The sequence below is a fragment of the Acyrthosiphon pisum genome, chromosome A1, assembly GCF_005508785.2.
Source record: "Acyrthosiphon pisum isolate AL4f chromosome A1, pea_aphid_22Mar2018_4r6ur, whole genome shotgun sequence".
Lineage (NCBI taxonomy): Eukaryota > Metazoa > Arthropoda > Insecta > Hemiptera > Aphididae > Acyrthosiphon > Acyrthosiphon pisum.
In genome coordinates, this window is record NC_042494.1 from 85,279,434 (window position 1) to 85,300,241 (window position 20,808).

A 20,808-nucleotide genomic window follows, 5' to 3' on the forward strand; every position below is an offset into this window, starting at 1 on the left:
GGCTTTCTTTGCATGTCATCGGTCAATACAATAATCATGCCAGATAAGCTTATCGATGAACTGAGCATCCAAAAAAATAGAAAACAGGATTTTGTATTATAACTATTTTTTTTGTTTATCGTATTAAACACGGGATTGTCGTTAGTATGAATTTATAATAAATGCTATTAGGTACTATACATTTTGTGTTAATTCTTATTTCACCTTGATCCACACTAAACTCAACAAGTTAGAGGATTTTAAAAATGTATATTATATTCGTATTTATTGAGTGTACCTATTATTATATATTTCATCCCCCCCCCCCCTATCAAAATTCCTAAATACGCCACTGGTGTGGTGTATTGTTGTTTTGAGTTTACCTCAGTACACATCAGACAATTCGCTTATCGCTGTGTCGTTGTGCCTAGCTTTGTGGACAAATCCGACCGAGTTGAGCAGTCCGCCTGCGCTTGTAGTGTTTCGGTTGCATTAACTACACGAGAGTAAATCGGTTAATATAATATGTGTACATGCATATAATAATAATAATTTATTGGAAAGAAATCTAGTTTGGCACCCACGCTAATTTTTTAATTTTTTTATTCGGAACACAGCTATGTACCTATTGGCTATTACAAGTAGTTTCCTAATTCCTCTGCTCACTGTTGTATATAATAAGTTTCAAAATATGTTCATTATGTACCCACCACCGCTGTAATTAGGAAGGTACTTTGGATCTAGGACAATAATTATTGGTCCCCGCAAAAAAATTATGTACCTACTATGAGGACCAGGGGTGGATCCAGAGTTAGGACTGTGGGTCAGGACATCTCAAGGGGCCAATTATTAAAACCAGATTAGAAATCTATACTTGTGTACTAGGTATATAAAACAAAAAAATTCATTATACTGTATGTATGTTTATTCGAGGGTCCAAGTGTCCAACTACCCAAGATCAGAAAAGATTTTATCAGCACATATTAACTGTGGGTCAGCTGACCTCCTGACAATGTTTTTTCCTCTATCGTTGATATGTTTCATAAAACTATTTTAAACAACATTATAATTAATTATGAGATATGGGGGTTAACGTCTCAAATACGTTGTTTTTTAAATTCTTCTTATTTTAGTATTCGCCTCCACACGTCTTTCCAGGTGATAAACATTATCACCACGTCTAAAAGATATCCGCCATTATCATTTATCACATAGTTGTTAATTGTTATCAAAACGTGGTTGCATTATAATACTCGTATTCAAGATTCGAATTCAAAAATAAATCCTTTTAAATTTGAACAGACTAACGAAGGAAGTTTCTTTTTTTTCAAAATTCAAAGTGAGGACGGTAAATCCTGATTCCTGACGGTTATATAATTTAATCGGAACACGTGCGTGCATTGAATTGATGCCAGGAGAAAGCGTTCGCTCGTTTACCACCAATTTTCGGAGCTTCGACGGATTCTGCGCCCTAGTGCCGTCATGACGACTGCAACGTGGGCATGGACTACTCTGAAACGACTGCAGTCCACTGACTTGACAGTCGAAAAATTTTGGAGTGCAGCGAGCGTGTGGAATGCTAAACCACACCTGTTGATCAAGCACTTGATGGGCGCTGAACGGCTCGTGTCCGAATCGCTGGCTGGTGAATATGGTGACGTGTTGTCCTCGGTGGCAACTAAAGATCTACCACCCGCAGCCTGGGTAGGAGACCCTACGGAAACCTTTCGGTGTCTGGGCTTAAGTAGTGGTAAGGATATCCAAGTAGAAGTCTGGAAGCTGTTCACCAAGAAACCCGTTGAATGGAATGATTATTTTCGACTAAGTGTCTTTGGTAAGAGTTCACCAATATTTGAAAAGTTTAAGCATAAGATATAATATTGTATCACGGTTTTATAGACAGGCTAAATAGTACTGCCGTGTTTTACGACTGTACGCCAAAAAAGAACGGTGACAACATCAAATATGCCTATGGTATTCATTTTGTGGATGACTGGTTGGAGTTACGTCTAGCCATGCCTTCAAACAAATCTCTGAACGACAAGAAGACGCTGCACTGGATGACTGACATATTTTTTCCGAAATTTTTCAACTGGACCATCAATGATAAAGGGTCTAAACCCACAATTTCATCTTTGTCACACGTTTGTGTTCAAATGTACTGTAATTTGTATAGTCGGTTGAAAGAAAAATATGCTAAATCTCTAATGAATGTAGGTTCTACTATTTTTGTTTGTGTTTTTCACTCAAAAATATAAAAACCTAATTACATTTTGTATGTTTAGGTTTGGACAGAAGTAACTGATCCTAAGAAGTATATTCATAAAGATATTGCAACAGCCACATACCTTATGCTGTTATGGGGCGACACCAAACCATGTTTTATTGATATGGGATGTGGTAACGGTTTACTTGTGCATGTGTTAAATAGTGAAGGATATAGCGGAGTCGGATTGGATGTTAGATCTCGGAAAATGTGGGCTCAATATCCACAATCTACAGTTTTGAAGGTAATGTGGGTATTGTGAGGTGTTATATAGTTTTAAACAAATTTTGTATTTACTTAAATATAAATTATTATTTTTTTATTGTCATTTGCAGGTAACTAGTGTTGATCCTTCGTCGCCTGATTGTAAATTTCCACAAGCTGATTGGATCATAGGCAATCATTCAGATGAACTTTCACCCTGGGTACCAGTAATTGCCTCGCGTAGCAATTACAACTGCAAATTTTTTCTCCTTCCATGTTGCCCTTTTGAATTCAATGGTTCCCGCTACCAACGCATAGATTCATCTCTTAGTCAATACCATGATTATCTAAAATACTTGGAAAAAACAAGTACTAACGTGTTTAAGTTTAACGTTAAGACAGACCGTTTACGAATACCTTCAACGAAACGGACATGCATCATCGGCTGGTCGAAAAATTATTTGCCACAGGAAGTGGATCAAGTTGTGCAAGACATCGAAAAGTTTGCAAATTCTAAATTCAATGAAAATGTTCAATTTGTACCTAGGCCGTCCGAAGAAAGGGTCAGGAATTGTACCAAACTAGATAAAGACTTGTTACGCAGTGTCGTAGATACAGTAGCTGATGTATTGATAAAAAGTTCGGGTGGATGGAAGTGTCGCGTCACTTTAGGTGAATTAGCAAAACAAATCGGTGAAGAGAGGCTGAAAAAATTGAAGAAAGAATGTGGTGGCTTACAAACATTGATAAGGAATCACAGGTATATTTTTGTGGTTGAAAAAGGAACTGTTGGATTCAGGAAACCAGTAAAAGACTGTGGCAAAGTTTGGAAGAAACATAAGTGTTGGTTTTATCATAACTATCCCGACAAGTGTCCGTTAAATGAAGACGAGTGCTGTAATATACATTAATAACAGCAACTAATTGTTATGTAATATTAATATTTTATTACAAGTTTTTGTAAGTCATATGTTTGTATACAAAATTAATATATTTTTTTTTCATGGATGTAGGAACTCTAATCTCGTTTAAACCTGACTATGTGATCCTCTCACAATGTCTTATTGACTAAAAAGGAAGAACATTAATAATGGAAACATTCAACGCCCAAATCTCATAATTTAAAAATATAAATAAAAGTATAACATACAAAAATATTAATTTAGCAATTACCAATACACTTATTTTAGATGTGTTGATGCATGTATACCTGAGATACTTCAACAAAATAAATTTTCAATTTTCAAAATATACCTATACCTCATTTATATATTCAAAATATGTAGGAAATCTGAAGGAATGATTATTATTAAATGTTTATGGTATATACATTACTTTTTTATACATACATGTTAAGTTTAGTAAAACAACTAAATGGATACCTAAATGAAATAAATTATTTTTACGTGTATTTTATGAAATAAATGTTTTAATATTGGTTTTGTTAACAGCTGTGTAATAATACTCAACTGTCAAATTATATTGTCTGTATTTACTCAAAACAAAATTACTGATATTTCATTAAAATAAATAGAGAGCTAAATATTGGATAGAAAATGATTCCGATAATTAGTTAATTACTGATTGCCGATTATAAATTTATTGTTGATTAAGTATGGTGTCCAAGCTTATAATGATAAAATTTTTAATGAATAATCCATAACTTTACACAGTAATTACTAAGTAATAATTTAAAAAAAAATGGAAAATAAATTATGGTTATTTATTATTCAAAAATAAAAATTACTATTTGTGATTTAGCCAAATTTATGATATAATATGCATCAGGCCATTATCCCGACCTAACTAACCTGCTACAGTCAAATTTTTCAACCTATTTAAGCACATTATTTAAAATAATTTAAAATTGTCATATATATATATATATTTTTTTTGAGTTTATTAGTAATTACTAATTAGTATAACACAAATAGTATAATTTTTCAAAAAAAAGTTCAACAACTTAAATAATTACTAGTTTTATGATTACATAATTAATGTACAGCCAGTGTACATGATTCAAAATAGTTGTCAATTAATAATAATTAACCTATCAACTGGTATTGAATTAAATATAATATAAAATATTAAAGAAAAATAAATAGATAAATGTTCTTAACACACAAATTGTGTGAATACAATATATAAAACTAGAACATGAGCATATTCTATTAAACTAATTTACTATAGTAATCAGATCAAATTATTGTCCTAAAATGTTTAAAAGTAACTTAGGGTGCCAAGTATATATTATTATACTATACACAAAATAACTTACAAATAAAAAGAATACTTGTATAGTTATTATATCACTGACACTACACAAAATGTATGAGTGTTGTCAAAAAAGAGTAACTAAATTACATAAAATAATTAAATAAAATGAAAAAAAACTGATATCTATCATAAATAGTTTTAAAAAATAAAATTATTAAAATTTTTAATATTAAAAACAATACTGTTGTCGTATAATGGACACGAAAAATTACATTCCAAATTAAATTTCATAGAAAGTGTTCGGCGTAATTACAAGTAAATAATATAATATAATGTGAAACATACAATTTTTTGAAAAGCTTACAAGCTATAAATTATTGCTGGAAAAAGATTTTTGAAGAAAATCGGTAACAAACCAAAATATACAATTGTATATTTTATTATATACATTCTTCATATTTGATCACTTGATTGTGTTTAATAATAGTACCTAATATAAAGAAATAAATTAACGAATACTTATGATTGTATCGCAATGCTAGAAACTGGTCGCGACAACTGAGTAATATCTCTGTACTGGGTAAACACGCAGATCTAACATAAAAATGAAATATAAATTATTACAATAACTTGGCATGTTTACAAGCTGAATAATAACCTTGTCTTTGAGTTGCTGGGCTAGTTGTAAAGCAACTGTGAAAAGGACGAGGACTTCATTCAACCACGGTACTGTACATTCAGCTTGATACGTGTCGTACTTCATTGCACCGTGAGAATTGGATAATTGATAAACAGCAAATATTAGCTTATGACTCTGTATGTAAAAACTAATTGCTAAATCTTCTGGTAAGTTAGGCGTCAAACACTTCTGAAACAAACGTAACCATTGGCTTAGCAATTTCAATGCACGGTGGATATTTTATAACAGTTGGGGCTACTTACCATGTTTCTGCTTTTAATCAAATCATCAATTGTTCGTTTACGTGGAACTATCAGACTCGTGCGACCTCTTTGCAAACATCCTAATAAATTTCTCAGAATGTGCAATACTTCTTCTGAAGAGCTATACAAATTGATAAAAATGTAAATAGATAAAGCCAAATATTTAAAAAAAAAATTGTAATATAATGGATAAAATTTAAGTACTTGAAAATAGTTTCCTTGTCTATTTTCTCAATTTGTAAAATAGCTTGTCTTAGATGATTGCCTGCATCTTGAACTTGATGCAATTTCCACGGGCAGTCGTGACGAATGTTGGTCCGGTACATTATTTGCTGCTGATGTCTCTGTACTTTAAATTGTATGTCCTGTAATAAGTTGTATATAATTAAAATAGACTTTGAACTTATGTAAAAAAAATGCAGAAACTTTTAATTTCAATCATATTAACTACTGCAGTACAACAGATGACCGAATTATTTATTATTATTAGATGAGATTTAAACAATGATGGTCAAATAAGAAAAAATGTTGATGTAGGTATAGAGAAAACATAAATATATTTTGAATTTCGATATAATATACTTAAGGTTTATAAACCATAAGCTAGACATGTTCACGTGTAACATACATACTATAAAAATTTTGAAATAATTGAGTTATTAAGTAAAAGTTATAGTTACTACAATAAAAAGGTAGTTCAAAGTTTCAATGCAATTTTAAGAATTATGTATATACTATATAGTACTAAATCTAAAGTATGTACTATGTTGGACTAAATAAATTTGTGATTTTGCTATCATTGCAATATTACACAATACTGCATTAAGATTTGTCGAATAACATGACCTTGACAAGCTATATTATTAGCAAATCTATAAAGACACTAAACCTATGATCAGCACACAGTAGCAGTTAAGATACAATAGATAGTTATGACGGACAATCGTGGCTCAGACTGGTAGAAGAAAATTTACCGCCTGCAGTATGGTGTCACCAGATATGGATACAATGCTCTTTAACTGGTCTGGTGATGTGGACAGGACAAATTTTTCTTGTTTGACCTGTACGTCACTGTCCCACGACGGAAAACGTCGAACGCATTCCTACAATGAAACGAGTTTATGAACAATTACATGGTGAATGTGTAGGTTGACCCATTACTTACATTGAGTATGATGTTTAGCTGGTGCAATATCGAGTGCACCTCTTCATTCAGCACCCACTCGAATTCTTTTTGCTAAAATGAAGAAAACGATGTTAAAACAATAATCTCCCGTCAATTATAAAATTTGTTTCTTTTAAGATTAATCTCGTTGCGTTAAGTCGAGTAGTGGACAAACACTTACCAGACACTGGTGCTCCAGTTTGTCACCTTCTGCCATTATCGTTGACGTCGAGAGGTCTTCTGTGTGCCAGTCTAAACCCGATGGTTCTTGCCGACACCGATCAGCTGCCACTGTTGTCCGCGGACGTCAGTCGTCGACGCATGCAGTCCATTACAATAATATCGATCGAGGTCGGTTCAGTAGTCAGTACTCGGTTGCCGATATCCGGTAACGCGCGAGAATAGATTACCGAAGCAGGTTCATACCACCCCTGTCGGGGGTCGTCGACTTTTGCCGAGGAATCGCGACGTCGAAAAAATTGTGAATGTGATAATATTGTGGTGGACGGAAGAGAAAACAATTTTTTGCGACGTCGTGACTCGCGAAACGCGAAAATCCTGATGATTGATCGGTCACTATCGACAGTCGATAATATGGATTACGGTCGAGTGTCAAGTGCGGAGCGAGTGATAAGGGACGAGATGAGCGCCGCGTGAAACAGCTGCTGCAGACTAAGTGATAAGTGATAAGGATAACCGCGCCCGTATATTTTAGGTAGCGTTTCGCATTCGCATTTCGTTAGTAAGACGGACACAAAACGAGCGGGTACGACATCCTCTTTTTAAGATATATGGACTATGGGCTTAAGGATCATGGCGTTTGTTGGTTAGGCGCTTATAGCTGTAAGGACAATTTCCGGATTTCCAGAATACCAGTCGATTAGTTGGTCTGTTTTCTTTTATGTACATAATACAGTATTACAGTTGCGGATCTAGGAGTGGGGTTTTGCCCCCCGCCAATCACCTTAGTTGCCCTATGTTTTACACTGTGGTGTTTGGCCAATTTTGTAACTTTTTTGTACATTTTGGAACCCAAAATTAAGTACTGGATCCGTCACTGATATGATAAAATATGTAATTATGTACCATGTAATTTTATTGTTATTTATTTTGTACCATTAAAAAAAAATTTAATAATAATAATATGACTAGTGAAACATATTATAATATTAGTAAAGGAACCTACTATATAGATAGCCGCCTAAACAGTAAACTTCCATAATATTATCTAAAAAAATTATATTTTGAGTGTTAGACTCTAATATAAAATATTGTTACCTCACGAAAATAGGTCAAATACACTTAATACAAATTTATTAATAATTTAATATTAATTATTAAATAATATAATTCAATAATAAAATTACATTTAACATTATGGTAATACCACGCATTTACATTACCGAATGTCGCTCGCTTCATCGGTAGATGGCGCTGCAACTTACGGTTTTAATTTGATTTCGTGGTATCCGCATGTGTGCATCCGTCTTACGAGTGCCTAACATAGCTGATCTTAGGTTCAGCAGATCACGTTTAGCTCCGTTGGTTTAAAAATTAGAGTGAATTCACCTCTTATAATATTTAAAGATAAGATTATAACCTTAAGGCAACCTCATAGGCTTTAAAATTAAAATATAATGAAAAGCCTAAGTGATTGCCTAGATAATAAATTATCTTTACATTTTATAAGAGGTCAATTCACTCTAATTTTTAAGCAACAGAGGTAAAACGTGATCTGTTGAGCGTAAAATTTGCCCACTTGTAAGACGGATACAACTCATGCGGGTACCACGTCCTCTTAAAATGAATTTCTTAGCTCCTAAATCCCCCCTCCCCCCACCACTATTTGCACCTATGCACAATGCATAAAAAAGAACTTTATCTGTGTCGTAGTGTATTCAATGACATAAAATAATTGTATACGAAAAACGATTCTGAGTGAAGACTGTCTGTTAGCCTATAATATTACTAAATAGGTTTTAGATTCTGAGTGGAGCGATGAATGTATTGATGTTTTTTTAAAAATTATTTTTGTATCTGTCATCACCTTTTGGCTTTTAGGACAGTAAAAGTACTCAGATTTTCTTCAATAGCATCTTCTCTGATAGGAAAGTGAATCTTGTTGGTACTTGGGTAGGGAGGGTCAAAAGTAAACATTTTCCAGTAATTTTAGTAAAACACTATGAAAAACGAAAGAAAAATTAAGGAAAAACGGGCATTTTTACGCTAAATTAATTTTCGATAAAATCGATTTTGGTTGAAAAATATAAAAAAAACATAGGCACATTTTTTTTAATAAGCATTTGAAGTTTGAATTTCGACAACATTTATTAATTTATATTAATTTAAAATTTAATAATTATTTTGTAGCTTTAAAAATGTAGAAAATGTTCAACTTTTATAGTTAAGGATTGAAAATTTAAAACAAGGTTCCACGTAAATAGGTTATAATATTATATAAATTACTTTATTGAATAATAAAGTTTATTCACAATAATATCATCAAATATATTTAGTAATATCATAGGCTGACTGACCATCTTCGCTCAGAATCGTTTTTCTTATACAATGATATTACATCATTGAATTCAAATTTAACTCACTCCATTACAGTGACCCACTCGGTAAAGCACGATTGAGCATAGACCTTTTTAGCAACACGATTGAGCATAGAATATTTTATGCGATGTTGCCAAATTCACGTTGCCAACATTTTATAATTTATTATTTTCACGTATTATTACACCAATTATTATGATATCTGACGCGAGCTGTGAGCCGAGCCCCTCAGCTTTATCGACAAATGACAATGTTATCAATTAGTAAATTAGTTCCGGAGTACTATTCCGGACTACTATTGAGACTTTTATTGACTTATTAATATTTTGATTTTATTATTTTCATAAGTCATAACTATTATTATTATTTCATTATTAGCAAAAATATCTGTATACTGTATTATAATGTGATTACTATCGAGACTATTATTGATTTATAAATATTTTGAATAATTTGACTAGGTATCTAGATATAGATATCTAGGTATATTAAATATTGACTATGAAAACATGATATTTTTTGCCATGTTATATTTTGAATCATTATAATTATTTAAATAAATATTTTTGTATAATACAGTTCAAAATTGAAAATGGCAACGTTGCAGAGTTTTTTATGCTCAATCGTGTTGTTTTTCTTTTATATTTCAATTCCTTTGATGTGCCGACGATTTATGCTCAATCTTGTCTCAGCCGACCCACTACAGCAGAGCGAAACCCACTTGCCCACCTTTTTTAATTTTGTAATAGTATATTACATATTTAACATTATATACTACAATCTACAATAAGAATCCAACTATTAAGGATACTTAAATTAGCTTGGTTAAATAAGAAAATTAAGTTAGAAGATCACATCACTGATTTTTTTGTTGAGTTTGTGACCAGTATTTCCGGGGAATGTAGGTTATTTGTGAATTGTGAGTGGAATGTGTTAGTTTTCTAGTATAGAAAAAAACCGTTTGTAAAAAAGTTCAGGTTCATTCTCAGTTGTAGGTTTAGTGCCAAGGTCATTACGAAGGGTTAATAAAATGACAAAGGGGGAAGCGTTTGTTATTTTGCGGAGTTTTATCTTTTAGTCTTCAGATTTCTATTAAATATTGTTATTTGAATTTTGCACTGTTGTACTAGATATGTTATGTATAACGAAGCTACAAGAGTAAGTATATGTTTGATTAATCACACATTCACGCTCTATAAATATAATATATTTTTTTAAATATTATAATTTAATACTACGTGACGATAGAATTGGTTTATTATTACGATGACTATAGATACTGAATTTTTAATAATAACAATTTTAATTTGATAAAAAAATCTGTTAACGTTTGTCCATTGAAGTCAATTATGTTTAAGTTTTGTGCCTGAAATGTTTGATAGATTTTCAATTAATACGTATTTATTGTATAGGTAGGTATTTAAGGTCCCTTTATAATATCATATTTATACAAGTCCACATAATACGCTCCACGCCTGCACCTCTTCTTCGTCATCTATAATTTATAGGTGGTATAAATACAATAAAATGCATTGTGTGAAAAGTCCAAGTGGTAACTGCAGGTAATAGTGCACTAACCTAACCTAACCATGGTATGAAATTTCCTGTTGCTAATTTTCCCTTTTTTTCGAGGCGCTTTGATTGTTTATGATAAATTACATTGTTCAGATTAATTAGGGTCTGGATCGAGTATAAATTAAATATATAATTGTGTCCTGGAACATTTAAAAAAAACATGCAAACATACTATATTAGTTTGAACAACAAAGCAACAAAAGTAGGAAAATTATGGTAGATGACACATAAATTGTATACAAGAAAAATCGAAAGAATTACAAACGAAAAAAATGATCAAAAGTCTAAACTTGTGCAGGAATAATCATTCATATATTCATACACATTTTTACTAATTACTCAATTACTAATTTTTTATTCTGAGCGGAGCCATGAGTGTATTGATTTTACAATGATGTGCGTTTTTTTTTAAGCTAAAAATTGTTTTTATGGCTGTAATCACATTTTAGAACAGTTAAAGTGTTTAGATTTTCTTCAACAGTATCTTTTGACTTTTCTGATAGGAAAGTGAATCTTGTTGGTACTTTGGGGGGTAAAAAGTAAAAATTTTCCAGTGGTTATCAAAAGCACCATGAAAAACAAAAGAAAATTAAGGAAAAACGTTGAAATTATACGCAGAATCTAGAATTCGGCAAAATGAAATTTTGACTGAATGTTTTGATTAGCTTTTTCTATACACCATAACATTTTCAAAATATTTTATATACCAATTTTTTTAGTTTTTTTTCCATGAATGTCAATAAATTATCTGTTGAGTAAAAAAGCTTGAAAATTTAATACAAGGCTCCTACTATATTGTTACAAGTGCATTTGAAAAATATTAAAAATTCTTAGTCACAGTTTTTTTTATAAACATTTAAAATTCAAATCTTGACAAAGTACGGAAAAATCACGAAAATTAGCAGATTATTTAGTGTTAAAAATTCATAAAAATTTTTATTTGAAAATGTAATACTAGATTCCTCATAAGTTTGTAAGGTTACAAATTTTGAAAATATGCTGACTCTTTTTGAACTGTTTACGGACATTCTCAGTTTTCAATTTTTTCGTTATTTTTTCAAGCAATTCACATGTAAACAAAACATATCCGAGACTCGGGTCACAATTTACAAAAAAAAACTTTAAAATCGAACTCAATTTATAGCGATCCGGATTTACCCAAAGCCAATAAGAAGAATTTATCAATTACATTTGTTGATTTGTATTATTATTTATTGTCAGTCTATATATATATATATAAATGAATGTATATGAGTGTGTGTGTGTCCATATTACCATGGCAACCAGAATTATATTATTTTGAGTTTTCCGTTGGTGTGTGTGTCCATATTATAATGGCAACAAATTATATATTATTTTGAAATTTCCGATGGAATGTTTTGTATATAGAGAAGATAGGATAGTTTAAAAAGGGAAAGGACCAACCCCGGGAGGTGCTCAAACAGTAATTTTGAGATTTCCGAAGGAAATTTTTGTTTATAAATGGTTGCCATGGCTTTTGAAGCTATTATAATAAAAATTATTGGTTGCCGGGAAACAAAGTGCACGGGATCAGCTATTGATTATATAAATCCACCATAGGTAGAAATGTAGAATACGACAAATTTAATACAACTTTGGTACTTCAGAGTTAAATCATACATATTTTACGTTACAAACTAGGCGTCCGCGATCTATACCGTAGGTAGATTGCCTACCTGATAATATACTGCTGCGAATCAGAATTTTTATTCCGGGCAACGGAAAAGTTAAGAGTAATTTTAAACACTATACACCGAATATTAAATAGCGAATTGAACAAAGTTTGAGTCATATAAAGTTGGTACATTTAACGGGTAACGAAGTGCACATATTCAGCTAAAAACAACAACAAAATGTATGAAAAATGAAAAAACGTCTGTATCGCGGAAACGGCTGCTCCAATAAATAATAATTATTAATTACATGGAAACAAAATTACAAAACCAAAATTATATTTCTATTAGTTTCTGAGCGGAGCGAGGAAGCTATTGGTTTTACAATGGTGTTTATTTTTTTATTTATTTTTTTATATTCTGTATACAAAATGTCTACCAGTAGGAGTGCTTCGATTTCAACATATAGTACCTTATCTTTTAGCAAATTGGATCAAGATGGTACTATAGTGAAGTTATTTTTCGATTTTCTCGATAGTTATTTAATGCCACGGGAAAAACCACCAAAAAATTACGAAAAACCGCTAAAAATGGGATTTTAATTTCTAACGCTTTGTTTATCACCATAGAAACGAATAAAAAATTATAATATTATAATATTAATTCAACTTACATGATAAAATAAATAATAACAATATAAAAAAGCAGGTAAGTAACAATTAAAAAATATTGTGACATACAAATATACAGAATAAAATATTTTTGTGTACAACTTGATATAATAGTTACTATTATATACTTACAATATTTGGTCAAATTCGAATATTTTTCTTTTCAAAATTATTAATATTTATCTAATAATTAGGTATGCAACTATCAATTAGGATAATTTATGCATTTTGATAATGCTCAAGAGTCGTGTATCTTTTTTAACTAAATGGTAGGCAAATAGAGGAGTGTAAAATATTAAAAAATTTAAAAAAAAAAAAAAAAAACTGGGTTAGACCAGTTCTAAATATGACCCAATCAATGCATTTTAATATAAATTATATCATAATTCATAATATTAGTGCTGCAACTGTTCAGTTTCTATATATTATACTTGTGAGACCTGAGCATGAGTAAGACCCGCAGCGGCGGTCTAACGCGAGGGGAAATATAATACAATTGATTGGCGAAAACAAAAGGCTTATGAAATGATTTTGATGAATCGGTCTCGCAGAGGTTTACGCTGATATACACTGTGGTGTACGCTCGTATGGCGTAGGTGGGTACATCATTATGATGATGATGTATTGTAATATATTACGTGCACCTAACCTATAACCGTTATGCTGCAGCGGGTCGCTAGGTACCTACCTATTTAGAAATATAAAATATGCGAGCGCGTGTGTTTGATCTGAAATTTCGTCAATCATATTATTTTCACTCTGATTTGTTTTTTGTTGTTTTGTTTTTGTATCCTATAATCTTATTATTACTATAATATATTCATATGGTGTGTATATGATTACTTTATAATATATTTGTATTTTATTACATTTACATAATGATAACCAGGGCTCGTTACTTCATGCACTAAAAAATGCATAAATAAGCATGCATTCATGCACTAAAAATTGTCAAAATATACATTAAAATATGCACTAAAAAGTTCGAAAATATGCATTTATATGCCCTAACATTTTTTAATCATTCATTCAAAATATGCATTATGTAAAAAAATCATGAGAACATTTTAAAATAATAAGAATTAATCCATAAATTTAAAAAAATTCAAATTCCTCCACAAAATGTTGCAGTTTTTCTTTCGGAATTGTTTAAATAAAATATGAATAATGTGTACAGTTGGTACCAATACCTCACATGAAAACACTAAAACAGGAAATTGAATGGACAAACGCATACGACTCATACGAGTAAACTCATCGGCGAGTGTAATAGTGCATTATAAGAAAACTATACTGTAGAATGTACAAAATTATAAATGCTGGTTGGTGAGAAGCTGTCACTTTATACGGTTAGGATGGTAGTGGTAGCGATTACATTGTTTCCGCGATATAATTTCGTAAGACGCGTAAAGTCTAAATAAGTATTAATAGTATGTAGTATGTACTAGGACACTAGGAAGTCACACACTCACTGAATAAAAATAAATCAAAACACTATCATTTTGTAAACGGGAAAGTAAATAAGAAACAAGTAACTTTTCAAATATTTGTCTAAAATATATTTTTATGAAATAATATGCACTAACGACTGTAAAAAATCGACTATATGCCAAATATGCCTTTACACTCAAAACATGCAAAAACATGCTCTATCAAACTTCATATTATTATTACTATTGTTATGAAACGGATTTGTATCTCAGTTAGCATGTTTTCCTGTGTAGCAAAAAAAACATGCAGATGCATGAACTTACGAGCCCTGATGAAAACATACATTTACTTCAGCGGAACAACAAGAAAATATTCAAACGAACATTACACTTTTCGAAATTCGAACAACATAATATATAGACATACAGGGTTCTAGCGTCTACGCCTAATTTGTTGTATTATATTTTGAACTCGTTCTGCACTGCCCATATATTATATATACCGCATATCCGCGAAAACTGGGTACACTCCAATACTCCATAACTCAGTTATTTTCATTACTCAGTACTTTATACTTATTTAAAAATTCTGTCGGCGGTAGTTTGATTATCGAATAGTCTAGTTGCATGTCCCTCAAATAGAATTCAAAAATATTTATAGGGTACTGTCGTACTGATTAATATGGGAGATTTAATTATACAGTGTATCCTATTTTAGCGGACACATGGAATTACACATTATTCATTTATACGATATAATATTATATCTACACGGTGAAGAGCGGAATCAATGTTTGGTGCTTGCAATAATTACGTATATCCGATTTTTGTTCTTGGGTTCCCAAAAACTTAAAAAAGCCTTATAGACTAAGGCTATATAGAATATAGATACTAAAATCGTAGGGTGCCAAAAATGTTCGTGTGCTTCGAAAAAAAATAGAAGTAAGTACAATATTTGCGTTATATACAGCATATTATAGTATACCTATAACCTATTATAGGTACCTAATACTTTATATAACCGTTATAGTCGTTTCAAAAGTTTTATATCACAAATCAGCCAACTAATCGTTAAATCGTAGGTAATAGAAAATATAAATACAGTTATTACCTTTTAAGTTTCTTACTCAGAATTATCAAAATTGGAACTTTTAACTCTGTAAAAATCTCTTTTTGTATTATCTAGTTTTGAAATATTAATACAACTCAACAATTAAATTTCTCTATTTAACTAATTCCATAAAATAATAAACAAAAATGGTAGTTTTGAAATGTTTATAAGAATCTTCCTGTTTGCTAGAACAACGTAGGTACCTATACCGTTCTATATGCGTTCCACTTATAACACAAGTAGGGGTATTTTAAGATATCTCGACTATTTCTAAGATATAGTTATATGTTAATCCAGTGTCACCTCGATTCAGTGGATCTTGTTTCAACCCTGCTTTGACATATTGATGGCTTTTCGTATGGAGAAGAACCACATTGTAAATATAGTCACCACCACTTTCAACATAGAGAAACCGTTTATTTTAGGTAGGTATGATAAGAGTAAGCATCGATAAAATATACGCTTATGAACTTTGTTTTTCATTGTAATATAATATGACTATGTATCCATTTTTTTATACTTTTAATTTTGGTTGTATTGTAAATTTAGGTCATGTAAACAGCACGAGTCTTGGGAAAAAAATCACTTAATAGAGACACTTTAATCTGTGAAATGCTATACTGTAATAATTAAAGACACTATTTTTGTGAGTATACGAGCTTAACTAAAAATGGTTAATATATATTCATAGACGTGCTCAGCTATCATATAATAAAAGTGGAATCTCCAAGAAAAAAAAATAAGTGCCACAATGCAAAAATTTCCAAATATTTGGTCACACTCAAAACTAATGTTTCAAAACACCAAAGTGTGTTAAATGTAGTGAATGACACACTTCACTAACTTGCCCTAAGTCTAAGAAATCAAAGGCGAAATGCGTAAACTGTGGTGAAGGACATATCACGAATTGAAAAGGATGCATCACATATAAAAATGCAATAGAAAAAGCTTACAAAAAAAAAAAAAAACTACAGCAGTACAAAGACTACAACAAAATCCTGCGAAACTTGTCACTCAAGAAGTTTATTTTGTACATATGGCACGTTCCAGTAGTGTGCAGGATTTTAGTTCGGTTAGGGTTTTATCTGAGTAAATAATTAAAATTGTAGTAGTGTATGCAAAAATATATATAATTTATATCTAGTATGAAAAATATATATAATTGTTAAAAATATTTATAAAGACCTTTGGGTCGTTTAAATAATAAAGTCCCATGGCATTTAAAAAAAAATAAGCGTGCTTAGACATTATCATATACATGGTTGAAAGAAGCCCTATACTCGTGCGGAATGGTTATTTTTGACCTAGGGTGCAAATGTAATTAGAGGCCCGTATATATTTTTTAAACTTTCTAAAATTAAGAAAGAGTTCTAGGTACATTGCAATAAGAGTTGTATTTATGAAAGGCCTCGACCACGACAGTGGTAATCTCGGAACATGCACACTCATTGATGTACCACTATCAACTGTTATTGAATGTTTTAATAGTAATCAGCATTTTCTTAATTTTTAATTAATTTTTCAATCCATTTGCAGTTTTTTAAAATTGTATACCATAGCCAAAACACTCGCGAAACTTTTTTTATTTGTACATCTAAAATGCGTAGGTATTATAAAGCCCGAAATTCTATAAATTTGTAATTGTCTATTCCTAAATAATTTATAGCAAATATTATTTAAAAACTTTAATTATTAACGTGTACAAATGAGTTGTTGAGTTGCAGGTAAAAATATTATAAAAGTGTGCAAAAGAGCTGCATGGAATATTTATCAACAATTTGTTTATTGATTTAAGATGGTAAACGTCGGTTTTGAACTATGACTGTATTTTAGGACAACAAAGGTCAGGGGTCTGTAATAATAAAAATAAAATAATAACATATTATATACCTATACTAGCTATACAATGTAATATTATAAAACCTGTATAGCTATACCTATATTAATTTTTAGTAAATAATTATTATATACAAGACGTGTCCTGGGTATAACTGGTATAAGTATAATACGCATAATATATATTATATTATATACGTATAAATGTGTGCTGCACAGGAGGTGAATTTGTAGTTTGACTCTTAGGGTTCATATGCGCGCATTTCGAATGTAACTTTTTTATGCGTAATAATGAATTTACGGGAGGAAAAAATTGAGACAATTTATATGGGATGTAATACCTACATTATACCTTCGTGTATACTGCTCCGAGGCAATTGCAGTATAATGTGGTTGCCTTAGAGTGTATAATATAGTCTTTGCCATCATGTAGTATAGTATTTCCTGGTTTATCCGTATATTTTTAATATAACATGTGGTGGGATTGGGGGATTCACACACTCTCCATTGTAGTTACCAATCTTCATACTAATAATAATATAAAATATGAAATAGAACCATATGACAACATATTTTGTAGAAATTTGAATCATATAGTAGGTAGGAACATATTTTTTGTATAAATAAATTTGGGGTGTCTTAACATTCAAAACACACCCCGGCTACACTCGCGCCACAGCGCCTTATGGTATACCTTATAATAGAATTATAATTTTATTGATAAGTTCTTAATTTTATATTTTAATGAAAAATGGATTCCCCTTGGAGACTTTTCATCCCCGAAAATCTCTATTTTATCGCGTGACAGCATGTGACACATCAAAATAGGGGTTTTGAGGGACGAAAATTCTGGCGGTATTCTCAGTATTGAGATATGTTTAAAATTAAACGAGGAAATTCGTGAAACGCAAAATAGGTTTTCCATTCCATTCAATAACGAATAACGTATACAAGGGCATTGTCAAAGTTTGTACCGAAAACTCTCACAAATACAGTGAAACACCATATAATATTATATACCTATACAATATTAGTGTACCCATATAAGTATTAAATATTAAGTATATATTATTACGATGCTATGCTATTGCAGTATTGCCTACCTATATGAGCATTATAATATAATATTAGCTATTGCGTTTGTTCTAATTTATAGGTATGCACATATTAATCATATTATTATATTATAATATGTATCCACAATAAATTCGTTTGTCCCCAGACAATAATAACGATACTTCCGTACACTCAACAACAAAGTTTCTCGATGGCGGCAGGGTTCGAAAAAAAAAATCGTCAAACCGAGAATTTTCCACCCCACTTCACCCGCCGTTCGTCGTTGCCATGCCTTTGTATTATAATCGCATTTACGCGGTTCGTGTGCGCAAACCACACTATATGTACTCGCTGCGGTATAATAATAAATTCACGTCACGAATACATGTATATTGTATACATATTATATTACAGTATTTCCTGTATATGCGTGCTTACTGCAGAGTATACATATATATTGTATATACCTATACGGCTATATACGCAGAAAACAGTCGACCTAAACACATTTTTTGAATTCTCCGAGAAAACAAAAGACGGTGTCGTCTCTCTCTTCCTCATCTGCACCCTCAATCACACTCACTCCTACCGTTGCAGCCTTTCTGCGCGGGGGATGATTATCCTCATATTTTGTCCACGGTCTGTGTTGTAAAGATCTTTTTACACTTGACGACAACTCACGCCACTGACCACCATCACCAGACGTTTGTTTGACCCGTGCAAACACACACACACACACACACACACACCCAGAATACTAGACCAAATATAATACATATAGACTGAAAGAAGCTGTTCTCTGCAAGTACAGTAGAAACCAGTTTAACAGTATTTAAATGGAATAATAGTCACTGAAACAAGTTCAAAATCCTAGAGAGCCAGAAAATCGAGTGAACCTCGCTGGTATATATCTCCCTCTTCCGAATCCAGGTAAATCCGCCGATGGCTATATACTTGTAATCGTGTTATATTCACCGATGAGTCGCAGTTATAGATCCGTTTTTGGTACTGTAGCATGGGTAGGTATGTACATTGATAAATGATAAGATATAAAGATTTTAATTTTAGATTTTATTTATAAATATAAATAGTGTATTAATCGAACTGTACAGTGATGAGTGAATTATTAGTTATAAATTATTATGTTCATACATAATGCACTTATAAATGTATAACATATTTCATAGTACCTAGGTAAGTATAATAGCAAAAAAATAATATAAAAAATCTAATAGGTATAAGGTAGGTACTTGTAATATAATATTAGTAGACGGACATTTCTAGATCGAGGCACATGACTATATAACTAAGTATGTTGATACTGTGATGATTATATGTGATATGTGCGTTAGCGGAACAGTACGTCACGCGAGAACACTTGGAAGTGGTGCGGCACCAGAACGGGAGGGCCCGCGTCTTCAGCAGGCGGCGATCGGAGCGTGGAGTACATCTTGACGGTGGTCCGGTGCCGAGGCAGGACAACCGTCAGAAGGGCGCAATCGACGGTTACCCGGGCCCGCCGGTCAGTGAAACCGTGAAGATGACACGCACCCGTATCGCTGTCGTAGTGCACGGTGCCTGCGGTGTACGTGTAGCCGTTGACCGGTGGTTCCGTCACCCATGGTTCCGACGACAATTCTTCCACCGTACGTGACACGTACGCTGTTTCGGACGCATAGTACTCGCCGTCCGCCGCGTACGCAGACGGCACGGTCATCAGGCGAACTTGCATCCGTCTGGACTCGGCCACCGCCGCCGTGACCGCTCCGCCACCGTTTGCCGACCACCGCCGAAGTAGCCACCGCAACCGCAGCCGCTGCATCGTCTCGGCAGCTGGTGCAACCCGTTCGGCCATACACAGTCGGACGTTGGAGGCCACCGCGTCACCGTCCACCGACACCTCCACCACCGTGGTTGGCCGCACATCTTCGGACAACGATCGCAACAAATTTTCGCACACCGGCCAATCGCAGTCGACGTCATCTTCGTTGTCCAGACTATCCGCCACAGGTCGCTGCATCGTGCTTTGCGCCGCCAACGCGATTCTGCAAAAAACAAACAATTATTTTAATCATTTATTTTTTGCTACTGTCGTGTTTGAATGAAATTAAAAAAATTATCACGATGCATAAGATAGTTGTTTAATGCATGATTAAAAAACAT

The 20,808-nt window shown here is 32.3% G+C and overlaps 3 protein-coding genes across 5 annotated transcripts in view; 1 reads left to right on the forward strand and 2 right to left on the reverse strand.

Moving 5' to 3' along the window:
- The first annotated feature begins 1,204 nt into the window (after positions 1-1,204).
- On the forward strand, positions 1,205-3,897 carry LOC100164460 (probable tRNA (uracil-O(2)-)-methyltransferase). The gene is made up of 4 exons (XM_001946657.5): positions 1,205-1,813; positions 1,879-2,192; positions 2,265-2,489; positions 2,581-3,897. Exons 1-4 carry the CDS (start codon positions 1,462-1,464, stop codon positions 3,358-3,360), a joined length of 1,671 nt encoding a protein of 556 aa, XP_001946692.2. The 5' UTR covers positions 1,205-1,461; the 3' UTR covers positions 3,361-3,897.
- Positions 3,898-4,324: 427 nt separating this feature from the next.
- LOC100162375 (protein rogdi) lies at positions 4,325-7,392 on the reverse strand. 2 transcript variants are annotated; one of them, XM_008186117.3, is made up of 7 exons: positions 6,955-7,392; positions 6,774-6,845; positions 6,583-6,711; positions 5,813-5,973; positions 5,609-5,729; positions 5,325-5,531; positions 4,325-5,260 (listed from the first exon to the last, which is right to left on the reverse strand). In XM_008186117.3, exons 1-7 carry the CDS (start codon positions 6,988-6,990, stop codon positions 5,186-5,188), a joined length of 801 nt encoding a protein of 266 aa, XP_008184339.1. In that variant the 5' UTR covers positions 6,991-7,392; the 3' UTR covers positions 4,325-5,185. The 2 variants fall into 2 exon arrangements, with proteins under 2 accessions (XP_008184339.1, XP_001946751.1); XM_001946716.5 differs by having other exon boundaries at positions 5,325-5,534.
- An 11,301-nt stretch (positions 7,393-18,693) lies between these two features.
- The window catches only part of LOC107884068, a 126,045-nt gene continuing 123,930 nt past the window's right edge, over positions 18,694-20,808 (reverse strand). For both annotated transcript variants that reach the window (XM_029487652.1, XM_016805456.2), the window contains exon 2: positions 18,694-20,690. In XM_029487652.1, the coding sequence (XP_029343512.1) occupies positions 19,994-20,665 (672 nt within the window). In that variant the 5' untranslated portion in view covers positions 20,666-20,690 and the 3' untranslated portion in view covers positions 18,694-19,993. The remainder of the gene's footprint in view (positions 20,691-20,808) is intronic.